The sequence below is a fragment of the Salvia hispanica genome, chromosome 1 (genome assembly GCF_029641045.1).
Source record: "Salvia hispanica isolate PSC_SH4W2 chromosome 1, Shi_PSC_v1, whole genome shotgun sequence".
Classification (NCBI taxonomy): domain Eukaryota; kingdom Viridiplantae; phylum Streptophyta; class Magnoliopsida; order Lamiales; family Lamiaceae; genus Salvia; species Salvia hispanica.
Window position 1 is genome coordinate 29,309,113 of NC_142692.1, and position 19,643 is coordinate 29,328,755.

Consider the following 19,643-nt stretch of genomic DNA (forward strand, 5'->3'; position numbering starts at 1 on the left):
CAGCTCAGAAGTGGGCAGACTGAGGACGACGCCCAGAGGATAGCCGCGAGTCAGTTCCCCTTGGAGAGGAAGTATAAGGAGTTCACCTTCTGGGAGTGCTTCTTGTTGCTGAAGGACTCGGAGAAGTTCCGGGCGGGGTGCGACGTTGGGTGGCCGAAGAAGCAGCGACTTAAATATAGCGGCGACTACAGCGGCGGATCCCACGACCTCCCCCCGGATGCTGAGGAGTTTCCATCCCCTCCTTCATTTACTGGTCGCCCCCGCCCGGTTGGACAGAAGCGGGCGCAGCGGGCTGCGAGGGGCGGATCCCCCCTATCGCCCCGCGAGGTCCAGTCCTCCGCCCTCCCAGCCGCCCCACTCGAGTACACTCTCCATTCGCGTAACCAAACGCGGGCTCAGATGTTACAGGTCTTCCGAGAGTGGAAGAACGCCACTGACCCCACGGAGAAGAGGTTTCTTTACGAGATGCTCGAGAGCATGCGTGCTGATTTAGAGATCGCGAGGTCACGGCTGGGGGGTTCCGACGTGGGCTCAGATACCACGGGTGGCGGCAGCGGTGGCGGAGACGGCGGCGGCGACGAGGAGGACGACGGCGACGGCGATGAGGAGTAGAGAGTGGCGGGGCTCGGGTGTTGAAGCCCTTTTTTTTTAAAAAAAATCATGTACTTTTTTTTTTAAATCTTTGTACTTTTTTTTAATGGAATGGATTATTTTTCCCGTATATGTGTCGTAAATTTAATTCCGTATATCGCAATTTTAATTCCGTAAATGTAGTATATTTTGAATTATTTTTATTGCGGCTGGCCTATGGCTGGCCTAAATCTGACGTGGCAGGTGGTTTTTTTAGTGTTGCTGACGTGGCAGATGAGAGAATGGCTGGCCTATGACTGGCCTATGGCTGGCCTAAGCACCATTGCGGATGCTCTAATAGTTCAGCTTTGTATAAAATAGAGCAGTACATTGTACTTTTCAATTATTAAAAAAATTCAGAAATTGGGACTGGATACCCGATTTTTCGGGACTGGATACCCGAGTCGGGTATCCGGGTATCCGATTTCAGTTTCGGATCGGGTATCGGATATCGTTTTTTGGGAAAATTGGGATCGGGTACCCGAAATTTTCGGATCGGGTATCCACGGGTACCCGATTTGACAGCCCTAGAGGTATCTTTACCTCTCCATTACCATATTTGTCTTCTTTTCATGAAAACCCTTCTCCAAGGGGAAAAGTATTTGAGAAGGTATCAACACTTTATATTTTTTAATGCATTTTGTACTATTATTTTATTTTTAAAAAATAATTTACTTTTTAGAAGAATATATTTCACTTTTTAAGAAGGTAAATACATAATATACATTTTCTATATACCTTCTCCCCTTGGAAATGCTCTAATACTATCTATCAAATCGATTGCCAATGTAAATCCAAGCTATTTATGTCTTGGATAGTTATTTATATTAGGTGTGGTATAACACTTTGATTCGATAAATAGCAAAATGAGAATCAGATCACATGACTTTAGCACTTCATAGAATTTTCGAAAGTCCAATAGTGGTAGTATTTTTAAAAATGTTGGTCTCTCTCTGTAAAATTTTCCGTTTTCAACTATATAGGATAGTTGAGTCGTTCTGTTTTTTCAAAAATTATTCTCTTTTCTATTTTACTCTTTTTTTTCTTCATTTTACTTTATTCTCTTTTCTACGATATTTTATTATCTCTTCACTTACCTTTAACACTCATTTCTTATTCTTCGTGTTGAAAAGAAATGTCTCAACAAAGATGTCACGGAGGGAGTACAATTAATTTGAGTTTGTGTTGTGTACAGTACTAGTAGTCTTCTGTTTTTGAAATTGAGTAGAAACTCAAATTCCAGTGCAATTATTTATGGAGAAACAACATTTCATGTATGAAGTTCAACCAACAGGATCGATATAATACTCCTAGACTCCTAGTTATGAACTTTGGATGGTAGACAGAAACAATATAGGTTAAAAAACAAATTTATCCCAAACACAACACATCAAACCTATATATAGTTATGGCGAGGTAATATTATTAGATAATGTGAATAATATGAAGTTGCAGCAGTTTACAGAGAATAGTAAAGTAAAAGATGGATATCTAAAATAGCAAGGCATGCAACAACATCATCGAGCTGAAGCATCCATATGATCATTTCTTGGCATACATAGACTCCACCTTGCCATCATTCCCACCAAGCAGCAAATACTTATCCTTCCTAGTCAGCTGGGTACACTCAAACCCCAGTGCATCCGCCAATATCCTCTGCACATGGTTCGCCACCTCAATCGACGACTTCCCCCCGGCCTTGCACGTCATCTCCTCCGGCAGCCTCTCCAGGAACGTCACCTCGTACGTCGGCCTCGGGTTCATGAAGTAGAAGTACGCGTCCCAGAACTTGACCCCCCTCACCGTCGTCCCGTGGAACATGTTCTGCTTCAGGTTCACCGCCACCGGCACCACCCGGTCGCTCAGCTCCGCGAACAGCGCGCTGAACCGCAGCAGGTACGGCTCCCTGCACGTCGTCCCCTCGGGGCACACCACCAAGTCCCCCTTCTCCAGCAGCGCCTTGATCATCGCCGCGTCCGCCTCCCGGTCCCGCGTCAGGGCCACTGCCGGGATAGGGGACAGCAGCCTCGACAGCTTGCTCACGCTGTAGGTCACGCACGACACCTTGCGCCCCAGCGCGATCGCGATCACGATGGGGTCCAGGGCCGTGCGGTGGTTGCACACGTACAGGTTCCCCGGGGAGCTCGCGGGCGGCGGGTTGCCCTTGATCACTAGGTTGATCCCCAGCATTGGGTAGGTGTAGCGCACGATGCGCTCCGGGAGTGGTAGGTTGAAGTAGACACGAACGAGGGAGAGGGCGAACCCGAATGGCAGCCAAATGTAGGTCACCAGCGCGTTCAGGGGCGTCGGTCGCTCCACGAGACGGCCGTCGTGGAAGATCAGCCGGCTTTTCAGCTGTTCCACCGGCAACGGCTTCGCTGTTTTGCTCGGGTGCACCATGTACCCTTCCTGTTCACCATAACCATATTATCATAACTTGTACATTTTCTTAAATTTGACTTTACACAAATTTAATTGGAGGTGCAGAAGAGTATATTTGTCACAACTGACTCCAACTGTCCATTTGCTTGCAGTTGACAAAATATTACTCGCATTAAATTAGGCAGCTCCAAGTAATAAAGTTACACACATGCCTTGTTAAAACTTTGGGTTATTGACAGTCTGTAGAGTTTTAATGCTGTGGCCCCCTCTTTTAGGTCTCAAAGTCCAACTCACATTGCTACATTCTCAACCACTACATTTATTAGACTACTCAAATCTAATTAGTTGTGTGAAATTATTCTGTATTTACGAGTAAAAAGTATTCCCTCCCTCAGCTACTAATAGTATTGGACTGTTGATAGTGTGGCAATAAATCTTAACGTAAAATTAATAAATAAAAGAAAGAAATATTATTAGTTGAATGTGAATAAATTAGATAAAATAAAATAAAAAATTAATGATTATTGACGAAAAAATTAATATTTTTTCTAAAGCCACAAACTCCCACCTACTTATTTGTCATTATTGGATTATTATATGAGAACTTATGTAAAATTTAATGCTCGCTGAAACCAAAGAATCATATTGAAGAATTGGATAAGTAGATGACGGTGTAGAAAAGAGATTGCCACGGATCAAAAAATCATGTATGGCCCAATCAAGAAATATTTATCTTAAGCACTATCTAGCGAACCATTGATATCTAATTTAATAAACACTAATTTTCTCCTAATTTACCAAATTTTATATCTTCGATCCTCATATAATATTTGACGAGGCATACTTTTTGGCCCCACCAAAATCAATAGCCACATACGGATGAGGTCGTTCACCAACATTATTTCAGAATATAGTAGTATGATATTTGACCTATGAAATTTATTCTTAGGGCTGTGTACTATAGTTATTGAATTCTATCAAAATCGTTGGTGATTTTCGGTCCTTTGTTGCCTGTATCAACTAAGATCTTAGCTATGCAGTTTTTTTTAGATCAATCCAAAATATTGTTTAACTAATAAGATAATTACACAGAAAATCAACCGCAATAACCAAAAAACATTAAGAACGCACTCTCAAGTATTCACTCAAAATTAGAGCAAAAAAAGCAGAGGAAAAGGATAGATACGATACAAACCTTGCAAATGGACATGAAATCGTGGTCAGACTCCCGATCTCCGATTCCGATATCCGGCTTCTCCTCTCCGAACTCCCTCAGCACCCCCAATTTCTTCAATTTCCCGACCAAAACCCCCGGTTTCTTCACGAATCCAGTCGCCTTCCGCGTCTTCGGATCCACCTCAATCTCCGTCCCGATCACCTTATCTCCGCCCAAAAAGTCCTTCACGAACGGCTCCACCATGATCGTCGGATTCGCCGTGATTATCACTTTCCTCTGGCACTTCTCGAACACGGCGTAGCTCTCCGGCCTCACGTCTGTGGCGTAGAACCTCGGCAGCACGGCCCGCGCGGCCAGCTCGATGTCGCGCACCTTGAGCCCGGAGAAGGAGATGTAGATCAGCATCTGGATGGCGAGGGCTTCCGAAACGAAGACGTAGGCGACGGCGATGATCGGGAAGGCGAGGAGGAGGATCAGGCCGCGGAGGAGGCTGCCGGCCTCGATCGCCACCAGCATGAAGTAAGGGAAGGAGGAGCGGGAGATCAGGAGGGTTCCGTCGAGATCCGCCGCGATCGATTGGCGATTGGCGCCGGAGAGGTCGCATTTCTCGATCGACGGGAAGCGCGCCGCGGCGGCGGCGGTTTCTGCCATTCTCTCTCTCTATCAAAATCTCTGTGTGTGTGACTGTGTGTTTGTGTGTTGAGAAATTGAGAATGTGCTATTGCTATGTATGCAAATGCATGTATATTAATGAGTGAGTGTGTGTGTTGATGTGAATTTCTGGGGAGGGAAGTTGCGTTTTAAATGAGGCTGGCGCTCTGAAATCACATATGTGCCCTCCTATCGGTCGATGTACGTTAGATTGTGATTACTGATATTCTATCCGTCCCACTTTAGAAGTCCTGGTTGAGTTCAGCACGAGTTTTAAGAAATACAAAGAAAAGTTGTGAAAAAAAATAATGAAATGTGGGTCCTACTTTTATATATTAATTTTATAATAAAATGTGAGTGAAAAAAAGTTGAGTGGAATGTGGGGCCTATTAACAATTATGAAATATTCCAACCCAGACTCCTAAAGTGGGACGCCCAAAAATAATAAACCGAGACTCATAAAATGGGACGGAGGGATATTAATTTCACCCCCCTATAGAAGATGTTTTGAGTTTGTTTATTGATATTTTTTGATGCAATAGTATATTGAAATTTAGATCAACAAAGTTTTTAAAAGTTGTTATTATATGCTTGAAATAGTCCTACATTAAGTACAATTCAGTTGATTGGACTAAAGCTCTCTTAATTCATTACTTTTAGAAAGCGCTGCAATGTTTGGTGGCCAAAATTTATATATTTACAACCACATTTTATGTCTGTACCCCTCCACCTCCTCTAAGATCATTTTTAATTAAAACATAATTAGTTATTTAGACCAATCATAAACAAAGACAAAAATTTAGCATAACAACAATTATCATAACAATCATACTATACCTAATCCCATAATTTTAAATTTTTTTCTATAAATCTTTCAATCCAGTATATTTATTTAAATTGTGAAATTTATAAAATTATAAAGAGGGAACATCTTTATAAGTCCACGAACTTTGTCAAAGTATCATTTTAGGTCCGTAAATTTTGAAAATATCATTTTAGGTCCATCAACTATGGGTTAATATCATTTGAGGTCTTTTGAATTTTTTTGGGACGAAAATGCCCTTAAGACCTTCAAAGGTCAATTCGGACAATTCTTTCGCCAATCATCTTGCGTCAGAGACATAGAATCCAACAATTTTTAACGGCAAATTTTTATATTTAAATTCAATTTAAATTTTAATTGATCTCCATTTTAAAATTCATCTCCGAATGACAATCCAAATTAATAGCTATCTAATTTCAAAACAAATAAACTAAATAGAATTCACTCATCACCTATAGCAAGTTATTAAAATGCAGTTTAGATTGAAAAAATAAAATAAAATATCAAGTCCCTATTCACTATCATTAAATAATTAGTCATCTAATAGTTGAAAAACTAACACATATTTTTTATGGCATATTTTAATTATATTTAAATTCAATTTGGACGGTAACTGAATTAAATTAGAAAAAAAATTGTTGAACTCTAGGTCTTTGACGCAAGATGAGTAGCGAAAGAATTGTCCAAATTGTCATTTGAAGGCCTTAAGGGCATTTTCGTCCGGAAAAAGTTCAAAACACCTCAAATGATATTAACTTGTAGTTCACGGACCTAAAATGATATTTTCAAAGTTCACGGACCTAAAATGATACTTTGGCAAAGTTCGTGAACCTAAAAAGATGTTCCCTCAATTATAAATAATTAAATTTTGAAAATAATAGTATAAATAAAAATTATGACATATGATCGAATTCACAAACACCACCACGTTAGATAGATGTCATCAACGAGATACTAGCCCTTTCTTTGGATTCAACAATTCACCTTAAATTTGATAGTTGGCACCTACTAGCACATACTACTAATTCGTTGAAGATTGGTAAACACGGTTTATTTTGTAGTGATTGATGAAACTACAAAATGCAATAAATTTCATGAAAATGCAAGTCAACAATTATTTTTTTTCTCTGTGTTACATGAAAAAAATTTCATTTCTAGTACATACATTAAAAGTTAATGGTACCTAGCACTTGGGGGAGTTGTGCCGCTGCATACCAAGCACACATCTTTCAATTATGTCAGTATGTGATCCCTAGTCCAGTATATTAGGACCCTTTTAGAGCATATTTTATAATATCCTTTGCATAACCCATAAAATTAAAGATACCAAAAAAATATGGGAGGGTCATACAAGAAATCCATGGTCTACAAGAAACCTATTTTTTAATATAGAAAAAACATTTTTCAAATATATTTTAATGGTAAAAGTCACAAATTTTCTTTCTCTTGCCGCACTCAACCTACATGATCAGCTCAACTATTTTGGGGTTATTAACGTGTTTTGCCAATTAATCATGCGCTAATTCGCGCATTTAGGTGCCCCACCAAAGAGTAAAGCCTAACTTCATCAACCCCTCTTTATCCATTCAATACGTATCAAAACTTTTTTTTTAAACAATCAATTGTGAAAATGGTACCGGTCTGTAATTTAATTAAAATTTAAGTTAAATAAATTTTATGATTATGCAATAGTGATTATCCAGAATTTTTATTTGAAAGGGCAACAAATAATTATATAACACATCGCGTCAAAGCATTTGTTGTGACATTGTCGTCGATTGTCCACCGTCAAACAACATAGCCCAACAATGACTTTCTTTACCACGGTTTCCTTCTTTTCCTCTCTCACCCTTTGTCTAATTCCCTCTCGTCTCTTTCAAACCACTTTTTATTGTAGGAATTAGTGGATTAATAGACTATGAAGTATGAATATTTGATGATATATGGATTGTAGATATTATACTTTTGAATTAAAGTCAAAGATGGATTTGATTGATAATAGTAAATGATCAACAATTTTACAATGCTATTAAAAATTTTGAGAATATAATTATATCCCTTGCTCTAGGTATGACTAGTAGGCTAGTATACAATTGCTATGATATTTAGTTACATAAATCACTCGTAATAGTAAAATTAAATTATGGTGTCACATTATTGGCCTAAAACAGTAGTCCTTTTGTGAAATCTCCAATAACTAGACAGTGTCAATTGTCACCTAAATAAAATTGAATAAAATGGATTGATCCATCTCCATTGAACCTACCCTACTAATTTAATGCATGAATGGATATATAGATGCATATGTACCACACAAAGAATTTCTTTTTTTGCACAATTTTTGTGTACCATGGTAATAGAGTATTTTTTTTAGTGATGCATTTATAAATATTTTCTCAAAAATAAATAGCGTTGTGTTGTTAATGTTCTGTTACTCTATACTAACGACAAATTAACAATATCTACTAGAGAAAAATAAATTGCTAATGTATTTCTACATGAAGTTGACAGTTTATCTGTTTAATTAAGTACCCAAAATATGTATTTGAAGTTTGGATGTTTTTTTACATGTGAAAGATGAGGTTGAGTTATGACTAATATCCAACCATTCTCCAACCAAGTTTGAGATAGCATTAATTGAATAGAGGCTTATTGTAGTTTCATAAACATTAATATTGCACCTACTTTAATCTAATTTCAGTTGGTAAGGTGACTATCATAGATAATGTGGATATACAGAAAAATTCGGTTCCACATCACAAGTCGCAAGCTACGAATTTAATATGTTGAAATCGAAATATATTTTGTATGTGTGTCTAGTAAAAAGTTTATTAGTATAAATTAATTGAGATGGACATAACGAAATTGTAGGCTATTGGCAACATAATATACATTATTATTAATTACTTGGTCATATGGCTGACTTAATAGATAAAATGAAATGGGCTATTGGGACATGATGCATTACATATATATTTGTATGTGAGCATCGTCATCGTCACTCGTGTAAGCCCAACAATGATATGAATAATGATTATTAAATTAAATTGAGGCCTAATATAGTGCACTAAGTTAATCCAACCAAAACAAATTGCATTCGATAAAACACCAAGTTAAAAGCGAGAAAGCAAAGAATCGTACTCCTATATTACTTTCTCCGTACGCCAATAAATGTCCCAATTTTGATCGATAGATTTTAAAAAATTGTTTTACCTTATGAAAGAAAATAAGAAAAAAAATTAATGGAATGTGAATCCTACATTTATATATTGGTTTATAATAAAATGTAGGTGGATGATGAGTAAATGGAATGTGCGGCCACTTACTAAAAAAGTAAAAGTGAAATGATACATTTATTAACCGACAGAGGAAAAAGAATAAATAAGATATTTAATGATGTCTTTATGATGTCTAAAAAGTGATAACTACTAATATCCTTGAAAATAAGTTAAATAACTTTGAGCGAGACAAAAAAAATGACTAGATGGTAATCTTATTCCCTCGACCTTCCTGTTTTCATCTTATCATCCACGTTAATTGAATATTTGTGACAACTAGATGGTAATCTTATTCCCTCGATTACTTATAGTTTCACTTTCCAATTTCCTCTCTGCTGTGTTAAGAAACACAGCAGAGGGTGTTGTGCTTAAAACGCACAACAATGATTATGAAACGCAGCAAGTCTAATAAACTCAATTAATTATTTAATTTACTGTGGGCTGGCCCATATACTGATATATATATATGTAAAGTAGATACACATGTACACGCAATCCATGCTATATTATAGTAACGTAAAATATTATTTTATGGTGCATATTTTCGTTTATTTTAATACTAAAATATTATAAAATCAAATATTATATGTATATTAAAATACTTATAAATTGTAACTATCATATAAATTTTTGCGTATTTCATTTTTTTTAATAGGAGTATGAAATATCTTACTGTGTCTATGATTAATTGAGCTTGTTTGATTTGACACGAATTTTTAAAAATATAATGAAAAATGGATTGGAAAGATTAGTAAAATGTGAGTCTTACTTTTATATTATTAATTTTACGATAAAATGTGAATGTGATAAGTTAGTGGAATGTGAAGTCCATTACCAAAAATAGTAAAAAGTAGGGATATCAATTAATTGTGGTTGGATGACAAAATAAATTAGTGTCAATTAATCATGGATGGAGGAAGTATCAAATATGAACATCTCCAAATAAAATTTAAAATTTGTGAATCAATATAAATGAATAATATATATATAAATTGAGTTATACAAATATTTATCATCATAGTTACAATTTACAAATATAATACTCCCCCGTCCCCAAAGAATATACGATTTAGTTCGGCACAAATTTTAAAACAAAATTGAAAAGGTAAGAAAGTGGTAGAGAAAAAAAATAAATATAGAATTATCAGTGAATAATGAGTCTCACTTTATTAAAGAAAAAAAAATCTAAAATTAAAAAATACATATTCTTGTGGATAGGACTAAAAAAGAAAGAATGTATATTTTGGCGGGACGAAAGAAGTAATATACTATGTACAAATAAAATATTTAATTTCATAATATTTTTTGTACTTCATATATAAAAACAAATATTTACTACATGATAGTTACGATTTATAAGTATTTTAATATGCAAAATAAAAGAAATATATTAACAAAAAAAGGAGAATGTATATAGTAGGCATGGAGTACGTGTACATGTTGTATATCTAATTTACATAAGGCTGTATATCAGTATATGGGCCGGCCCACAGTAAATTAAATAATTAATTGAGTTTATTAGACTTGCTGCGTTTCATAGTCATTGTTGTGCGTTTTAAGCACAACACCCTCTGCTGTGTTTTTTAACACAGCAGAGGATCCATCCCCTTTATATATATACTCCATACTATAATACCAAGATTATTATACAGATAAAAAAACAATGTCACTCATATTACGTCAAATAAATCCATCTAAGCTCAATATCCAATCTATCTATCTATACATATATAAAATGTGAGTTTTGGCCTTAATTTGAATATTTATAAATTCTAGGGTTAAATTCGAATATATATACTTTAAGAAAGGGACAACCAAAATTTAAATATGAATGATATAGGGCCTCTATAATTAAGCCATGGAATATTTAATTATAAGCTTTATACCGTTGCCTTATTAAGAATTGAATTATACATTAATTTGTAACTGCCATGTTTATGAAGAATTGTGTTTTATTAATAATCTTTTGAAATAACATTTTGTAAGGAATTTGGTACGAGACGTTTATTTACTTTTATTCATATTGTGATATTATTAGAAGAAGAAAATTGAAACCAAGGAATTCACCTTCTTCGGAAACCTACAATCTAGCATAACTCAGTCAATAAAGACAGAGTCAAGGAGGCGGTGGAGATTACTCATGTGAGAGAGAGTGAAAGGCAACGATGTGAAAGAAACGAATCGGAGGTTGTGGAAAGAAAGTATAGCACTTTGAAATCCTATTTGAAGATTGATCTGTGTTTTCCGTTATGTTAGTTCATATTTAAACTTTATTTAATTTTAGTTTATTTTTTGTTAGTTTTGTTTTATTATGTCTTAGCTATAATAATTCTTTTTTTTTTACTTATTATTATTTTCAATCGATTTTTTTGCCAAAAAATTATGTGGAGAAATGGTTCCCCTATAAATTACCATAATTTTTTATGTAAAGAAATTATTAAATCATCTTAATTTTGCATCTCTCTCTTTTATTGTATGAATAGATTTCATGGCCACAAAATATAGTAACCGCATATTAGTGTAGCAAAATAATTAGATTATCTTCCATTTTGGACCAATCAAATTACCAAACTGCTAATAAACATGTAGTAATAAATTTTATTATAGATCATCATGCATGCTTAAATAGTGAATCATGAATCATGAATCAATGTTATAAAATTTTAAGATTTAATGATATTAATTCTATTTAATTACTAATTATTTTTTATTTTCCTTAACAATTATTATTCGTTGCACTATTTAACATTAAAGCCGTTACAAATAAAGAATAAATGGATACAATTTAAATCCATGGCTATAAATATATTCTTGTCTTTGTTTGCTTGTACTTGCTACATTTTATTGCTTCATTGGATTTTCTGGAAAAATCAATTTGTTTACTTCCTTCTATTGCATTATTGGATTTTCTGAAAAAAAAACAATTTGTTTACTTTGCACACTCTTTTTGTGCGATTATATTTTGTTACTAATATTTTTTGTTTGTGTTTTTATTAATTGAAAAGATGGGGTCGACACATAACGATGAAAGTGTTGGAGATGATGAACGAAGAAGATCCGGTGGGTAGAGATGCATGAACATATGCGATTTTGGAAATCCATTTTTTTATTGAAAATTTCATTTTTTTGGTTGCATCCTAATCCATTATTTTTTAGTAATAGATGATTAACAATATTGTTAATCGATACTCAATTAATAGAATTATTGAATGTTAATTGATTAGTAATTAATGAGATTGATGACCAATTCAAATATAAATACAATATTTTATTTTCAACATTTTTTAAAATAATCAACAAGACATTATGGGAAGCTCTTTTGTTTTTAATTAATGTGATCTATAAACTCTATAAAATTCAAATATAAATACAATATTTTATTTTCAACATTTTGTAAAATAATCAACCAGACAATATGGGAAGCTCTTTTGTTTTTTTTTTAATTAATGTGATCTATAAAATCTATAAAATTTTAATTGTGATTTATAAATTGTGTATAATTTTATCTTTATCATGTCATTTATTTAAGTAAATTGACATTTCCTATTTTATGTGAAGAAATTTCAATGAGTCGTGCAATGCACGGGGATGATACTAGTATAAATAATACACAAAAATAGCGATAACACAAGATTGAACAATAAATAATAATTTATTTAGTGGCGAATCCACGTAGAGGCCAAGGAGGGTCATAGTCCCCAACAATCGAAGAAAACAATCATAAAATATTAATGTCTTACTAGTATCTAGCTGAGTTGGTGTTGTCCTCAATCACTCTATTTGTTGTGCATGTTCGACTTCCCTTGATATATTTCTTATATAGTCAGTCTTTTTATGTATTACTCTCATATCATCATTTGACATCATATCATCATTTGACACTACTAATTGCCCTATTAAATTGAACCATTTTACTTTGTAATTTTTTATTCTTTCGAAATATTTGAACAATTATGGAATAATCCCTCTGTCCTATTAAATATGCAACGTTTGCTTTTGCGTATATGTTTTGGAAAAATTATAATACTAAATAACTAAAGTGTTTAAAAAATTAAGTAAGAGACACAATAATATAGAGGAGAGTCTCCTTTACATTATTCGCTTTTTTACTTTATTTTTTTTCCATTCTAGCTATTTATTTTTTTTTTCTAAAAGATGTGTGGAAAAACAAACGTTTCACATTTAATGGCACAGATAGAGTAGTTATTTTGTGAAATTTGATAATGCTAAAGAAGTAAATATGTTATAATATTTGTATATAAATTTTAAAAATAATCATTGTTTGCATCTCTAGCTTATAGTACTCATACTTTCTTGCATATCACAATCTCTCTTGCAGTTTCTATTTTTATTGTCGTACCAACACTTAAGAATACCCAATTGTAGTACTAGTTGAAGAGTGCAAATCAAACATTTCATTAAATTAAAGAGTAGAGGTCAATTATGGTCCTAAACATATGACCAAAATATCAATTTAATCCAAAACGTTCACTTTTTGAAAAACAGGTCCATAACAAATAAAAATATTGTCAAAGTAGTCATTTTTAACGATTCCGTTAAAAAATTAACGATCAATACTAATTAACCACATTTAGACCTAATTAGAATATTAATCTATAATTAAGTAAAAAAATAAAATTAAAAATTTAAAAAGTTAAAAAACTATTCACCTTCTTTGTCAAAAAATCTGTCTCCACCAGCAAATCGCCGGCATAACCAGGGTACGCCCCTTTCGGAAACGGATTTCCAGCGCTCGCCGCTGTCTTCGCGGGCATGGTGCTTAAGCCTCTCTCTTTTCGACTCCGTCTCTAAAAGTCAGAGACAAACTCTAAATTCACGACTCCTATCTCTTTCTCCTTCTCCTTCGATAAAATTCTCTCCCCGGTGAAATTCAACCCCTCCGCCGCTACCGTTGCGGCGCCGCCGGTTCCCTTTCTCACGCTTATCCTCTCTATCTCCTCAATCCCAACCAATTCACTCTATTTTCTGTCTCAATTCCAGCGGCCGCCTCTGTCAGTCCCTGCCTGCTCTTTTCCTCCGTCATAGCCAACGTGTGATGACGCCTTTCCGTCGCCCTCACACTGTTCCAGATCTGCCTCCCTTACTTTCTCTCTTTCCGTTACGGCTTTCCCTTGTCTTTCTCGTTCGTTTCCCTGCTCACCACTACACCCTCTCGGTCATGCCCCTGTGCAATCAGCATACCACTTCCAAGCTCTCTCTCTCTTCGTGACGATTAGCCGGTGTGGAGCTGCTGCTTCCATGAAGATTCGCAGCTCACCGTCGAGCGGCTCCTCCAGACCGGGCTTCTTCTACCATCGTCAGAAAATGATTGTTAACTCAGCAATCGAGACTCGTGGGAGTCAGAAAATGGTTTGAAGGGTGGTTTTGCTGGGCGATTTCTTCATAGGATTTTCAATAGTGAATTGGAAGAGAATTATGGGAGTTGAGGTAGCGTGTTCTTGCAGAGAAGATTAGGGTTCTTGAGATGAACGAGAAGGAGAAAAAGAGATGGTTTGTACTAATTAAAATCCACTAATACAATCAAAATATCACTAATCAAGAGTTGACCGTCAGTTTTTGACGGAATCAAAGGACCACTATGACAAGAATTTAATTTTTTAGGACCTGTTTTTCAAAAAGTGAATAGTTTAGACCAAATTGGTATTTCGGCCATAGGTTTAGAACCAAAATTGACTTTACTCTAAATTAAATTATGTTACCAGTTACCACACAAGATGAAGCGAATCCATGACCCGTGTCCATTTCTATGTGGGACAGTTCATATTTTAAAACCTAATCTTTTTCTAATTCATTATTTCGTCCATATCTATTCTCCTTCTCTCTTGCATCACATCTAATTTACAGCCCTTTTCCGGCAACCGCCATTTCCATATTCAAAGCCCCATTCAGCCTGAATACTTCATTGCAAGTGCGAAAATCTTCCTCCCTTCGTGCAGCAAGATAAAGTTCGTGTCTTGCTTATTCTAATTTGTTGTTAAGCTCGATTATACTTGACGGCCTAAGTGGGTTCGTTTGTCGTGTTGAATTGATTTGCTGTTTAGTGATGTGATTTCAAGTTCTTTTGTTCATTCAATTTCTCGCTGCGTTGATTTTGCTACGAAATTGTTTTGATTCATGAGTTGAGTGGACGGGTTTTGAGTGTGATTGGGGATTAGGGCTTTCCGGATCTTTATTTCATGATTTTAGGTCGGTTTTGGTTGTTTTTCATTTCTGTTGAATGATTAGTATTTGAATTGACACTCTTATAGTATGTGACTGCTGTGTGTCCGAATCCGAAGCTTGCTGGTTATTGAGAATTCATGCTTTAGTATGTACTCTAGTCAGCTTAAGAAATATTGCAGGGAAATTTTGGGAAACTGTTTGTTTTTTAGAGTGCATTTAGGGAATATGAACATAATTTCCACTAAGCTTGGCCTGTTGTGGACCATGGGGCGTCATTTTTAGGATTGTAAGCTGGAATACGAATTCCCAAGGGCTAGAATGATTCTGATAGTGAGGACTTATAGACTTGTCCCTTTTTGGTGTTTATTTAGGGCGTATGATAAATAAATACGTAGTACTCCTATTATTTGACCTTTTCTTCAACTCAGCCTTCCTTAAATAATTGCACAGGAGTGAATTAATTATTCCAGACAATGAAGAAAATGTTAATAGTTGACTTCTTCTGGACAATGTGCTGATAGCAGAAGTCCTTTGTGGCTTGTGCTGTCGATTATAAGTCCTGATTGTTGGGAAGAGACCAGAGAGCTTGAGCATATGTTCAATCAATACATGAGTTCCGGCAGAGGGTTTTTTTTTTTTTTTTTTTTTTTTAATTTTAATTTTTGAGAAAGAGGATTATATAATGCTTGTAGTATAAGACAAATTGTTACCACTGAACTTCTTCTTATTTTGTTTTGATTTATATATTTTGGGTGTTTATCCATTATCTTAGACAGGCTTTTTTTACCTTCATTGGAAAAAATGTTATATTAATAAATAGCCAAAGACCTAAGCTCAAGTTAGGCATGTTATTTTCGTTTTCTTACAATCTATAAATATTTTCCATGATATTGTGGTCATATGAGTTCTGGGTTACTGTGTCGTTCCGTCTGTTTTATGTTGATTGTTGGGACATTTTCACAATTTCTGTACTATATTCTTGGTTGCAGATAATACTTGCGAAACTGCTTTCTCTGACTCCCTGCTTGTCTCAAACTCCAATATAATGATAGAAGCTGATAGTGAAATTATTAAGCCTGAGGTATGCTCTGCGTTACTGCTTCTGGACCTCGACGTCATGACGTTATCTTGTATTGTGATGTATGGTTCCCACTGTCTTGCCTGTTTATATGTGCAAGTATCCCCTTGACTTTTAGAAGCCAACTGTTTCCACCCATTCCATTTTATACCTTAATAGAAAGAGGAATATAACCTGATCCACCATTGGAGCTTGTGAAGGATCCCTCTGGGCTAAAATTAAGAAAATTAATTTGCCCAAACATGCTTTTTAATAGGAAAGTAAAAACTTAGTCAGAATACCCGACTCTTATCATCCACTGTCTGTTTTCAGATGAGACCATGAAAGTTCAAAATTATAACACTTGTGATTTACTACTATTATTCAACAGTGTGCGCTGGTCTTGTATTTTATTTTTCTTAACAACTGAGATCCTTGCATCTATATGCTCTATTTTACGGATTTGATGTTCTATATTTTTTTTCAAATAGTGCTTGTTTTTATATTGATGTACTGCTTTTATTGTTAGATTCTGAAGGCTTATGTATGGCTTCAAACTGCTGATGATTCAATACAGCAAGTTGAGCAAGAAATTGCCATGTTTTGTCCATTCATATGTCGTGAAATACATTCAGGCATGGGATCTTCCAAGAATCATCCAATCTCCCTTCCTCCACGAGTGAATCCTCCTATGTTAAGCCTAATTCTTGACTATTGCCGGTTCCATCAAGTACTGGGGCGCTCTAACAAGGTTATTAAAGATTGCTGGTGTTTGAATTCTGTTAATGCTATTGACTTATATATTGGGGGAAAAAGTCTGTTAGGCTTAGGCATTCAAGTCTCTGAGGAATTTGATGGATGATATATAATATAATCTTTCTACATTTATGCAGGAGAGGAAGTCCTTTGATGAAAAGTTTGTACGCTTGGGTACCAAAAGACTTTGTGAATTGACATCTGCTGCTGATAGCCTGCAACTTAAGCCCCTTGTTGATCTTACTAGTCGTGCACTTGCACGGGTGATTGAAGGAAAGTCTCCGGAAGAAATACGAGAGATATTTCATCTGCCTGATGATCTCACAGAGGTTTTCTTTTGTTGCAAAAGTTCTTGAAACTTTTACATAACCTACTTCTTTTATTCCTAATATAACTGTGTTTTTGTTGCTGAAACAGGAAGAAAAGTTGGAGCCCATTAAAAATACCATGGATGATCCAAGGATTCGGCTTTTGAATCGACTGTATGCTAGAAAGAGGAAAGAATTAAAAGAAAGGGAGAGACTAAAGGTGATCCGGGAAATTGTTTCCTGTACTGATTTGTGGTGTCCAATGTTTAAATACAATAGCTGCTTGAAAATGGTTATGACTCACTGTAAAAGTTTGCGGTGTGTGCTAGTTGGGATTATAGCTATCTGTACTATATTGAGTGAACTTCTTGGAAATGTCCACTATATTACATGGTACGACCCAGTTAAGACTCAGACTTTACCTTTCAATGGATTGTATAGAATATTGAAGTCGAAGAGGATCAAGTGGATGACCGTTCGGTGGATGATCTCATGTCATTTATCAATGGAGCCAATGAAGGTATTTTGTTTGTTATATTTCATTATTCCTCATCCGCTCGTCTCAGTGAATGTTGAAATAGATGCTTAGAAGTTTATAGGTGTAGAAAAGCTTTGAAAAGTTTTTCCTTGATGCTAACTCTCTTGATGATGAGTTATCTGTGATATATTCTATCAATGTTATTGATACAGAAATAATAATGACCCAACTTATTTGGCTCAAATTCAATACACTTAGCAAAGGAGTTTACTTTTTTTTTTATTTATTTTTTAGACCTCTGTCTACCTCCCCTCCTTTTATCATTTGAGGAACATTTGATACATGGTTAGTTTGCAGATTCCAAGGTGAGCACATCTTCTAAACACAAAAAGAAGAATCGGAAAAGAAAAGAAAATCACAAAACTGCTCCTTCAAACTGTACCGGTACTTCTGGAAGAAACGGTATCCACAATAATAAGGTAAAGAACTGTTTTCTGTAATATACTATTCGGCTTTATGAAAATACTGATCTCATATGGGAATTTAATGATTATAAATATTCTATGTTCTCATTCACCTGTGCTACGGAGCATGCTTGAATGCCTTTGGTGTTTGAATTAACATCATCTATTACTGCAGGAAACCGATGGTGTTGATTCGTACTGTAGCAATCCAGCATTACATGACAGTCTTCTGCACAATCTTTGTAATGCCACAGAGCTGCTTGATATTGGTGATGACAGAATTGCACCTGTAGAAGATGAGTTTGATTGTTGCGATTTAGATGATGACATTGATCCTGCTTTGAAAGAAGAAATTGATAGGTGAGCGTGATGCTATTTGACTAGCCTCATTATAATAGTATACAGTTTTATCCCTTTAAATTAGAATCATGTTGGCTGCAATGTTCATCAACTTGCCTTGTTCTGTTCGTTCATTATTGGATATATGTAAAACTATTTTTACATTAACTGGGTGTGTAATTTTCTCTTTGGTAGACCTGTTCAAAGGATTATAATGTTCTGTCACTGTACTTGTCTGATTGATAGGGAAGTGGAAGACTTTGCCAGACGATTAAACCCAGATTGGCCTGATAGAATCCAAGATATTCTGTTTCTGAGTCAGGGAAAACCGCTGCAGTTGCCTAATGGAAATTGTTCAATGAGGGTGTTCACGAGTGAGTCTTCTTCTTTGTTCTAGTTCTTTTTTATTTTTATATTTGTAAATAGATTCTTGGCATTTTCCATGCAACATTTCAACCCTTTGATGACATGTACCGTTCCTGCTGATTCACTTCTCTGAATTTGACAATTTAGTATGGCCCTTAATTTTCCATTTGCTTTCATTCATTACTGAAGCATGTTGTTCAAGAGTCAAAATTGATTTTGGTGCGATGTCTTGTGACTGCATGAAATAATTACTTTGCTCCACAGGTGTAGATCAGCGCCTCAATCATGGAAACCCATCAACTTGAATAAGTTTATTGCTGCGGAGGAAATGGCCCTTTTGTTCGTGGGCATGAGCTGGTTTGGATTAACACTCAAAATTCCATGGTCATTGGTATTATTTTTGACATTAGATATTCAATTTTGATGATCCAAGTTGAGCAACACAATAAGGGAAGTTATATGAGTATAGATGAGAAACACAAGCCAAACCATCTTGTAATCTCCCTTTCTCTTTAATTCAGTTTGGAGGGGTGCCTAGGAAAATAGGAATACTAGTAGATCATGAGACTAGAACAATCCCTTCTCTTTTTTTTCTTTCTTTCTTTCTTTCTTGTTTTGTCTTCTGGATACAGCTGGGGAATTTATAGCCGGCAGTTGGGGTTTGGGAGTTAGTTGTAAATATCACGAGATTTATGTAATCTTGAAGATTTTCGAGGTTAATGGTCGAGGCCTCTCTGTCTTTTCCTGCTTA

The 19,643-nt window shown here is 35.3% G+C and overlaps 2 protein-coding genes across 3 annotated transcripts; one reads left to right on the forward strand and one right to left on the reverse strand.

Annotated features, from left to right (window-relative positions):
* Positions 1-2,031: 2,031 nt before the first annotated feature.
* Positions 2,032-4,968, reverse strand: LOC125222465 (putative glycerol-3-phosphate acyltransferase 8). The gene is made up of 2 exons (XM_048125101.1): positions 4,208-4,968; positions 2,032-3,039 (listed from the first exon to the last, which is right to left on the reverse strand). Exons 1-2 carry the CDS (start codon positions 4,838-4,840, stop codon positions 2,173-2,175), a joined length of 1,500 nt encoding a protein of 499 aa, XP_047981058.1. The 5' UTR covers positions 4,841-4,968; the 3' UTR covers positions 2,032-2,172.
* Positions 4,969-14,747: 9,779 nt separating this feature from the next.
* On the forward strand, positions 14,748-19,643 carry LOC148933565 (SKP1-like protein 21). 2 transcript variants are annotated; one of them, XM_089062843.1, is made up of 10 exons: positions 14,748-14,907; positions 16,114-16,205; positions 16,711-16,932; positions 17,075-17,266; positions 17,355-17,465; positions 17,687-17,765; positions 18,081-18,202; positions 18,363-18,547; positions 18,773-18,900; positions 19,157-19,643. In XM_089062843.1, exons 2-10 carry the CDS (start codon positions 16,170-16,172, stop codon positions 19,195-19,197), a joined length of 1,116 nt encoding a protein of 371 aa, XP_088918969.1. In that variant the 5' UTR covers positions 14,748-14,907; positions 16,114-16,169; the 3' UTR covers positions 19,198-19,643. The 2 variants fall into 2 exon arrangements, with proteins under 2 accessions (XP_088918969.1, XP_088918970.1); XM_089062844.1 differs by lacking the exon at positions 16,114-16,205 and having other exon boundaries at positions 14,757-14,907.

What these genes read in the sequence shown, in the direction of transcription:
- LOC125222465 (XM_048125101.1), bottom strand. Translation starts at nt 4,840, where the DNA reads ATGGCAGAAACCGCCGCCGCCGCGGCGCGCTTCCCGTCGATCGAGAAA. An exon ending in ATTTCATGTCCATTTGCAAG is followed by an intron (nt 3,040 to 4,207) that starts GTTTGTATCGTA and finishes TATGGTGAACAG; the next exon opens with GAAGGGTACATGGTGCACCC.
- LOC148933565 (XM_089062843.1), top strand. Translation starts at nt 16,170, where the DNA reads ATGATAGAAGCTGATAGTGAAATTATTAAGCCTGAG. An exon ending in GTGAAATTATTAAGCCTGAG is followed by an intron (nt 16,206 to 16,710) that starts GTATGCTCTGCG and finishes TTTTATTGTTAG; the next exon opens with ATTCTGAAGGCTTATGTATG. An exon ending in ACGGTATCCACAATAATAAG is followed by an intron (nt 18,203 to 18,362) that starts GTAAAGAACTGT and finishes CTATTACTGCAG; the next exon opens with GAAACCGATGGTGTTGATTC.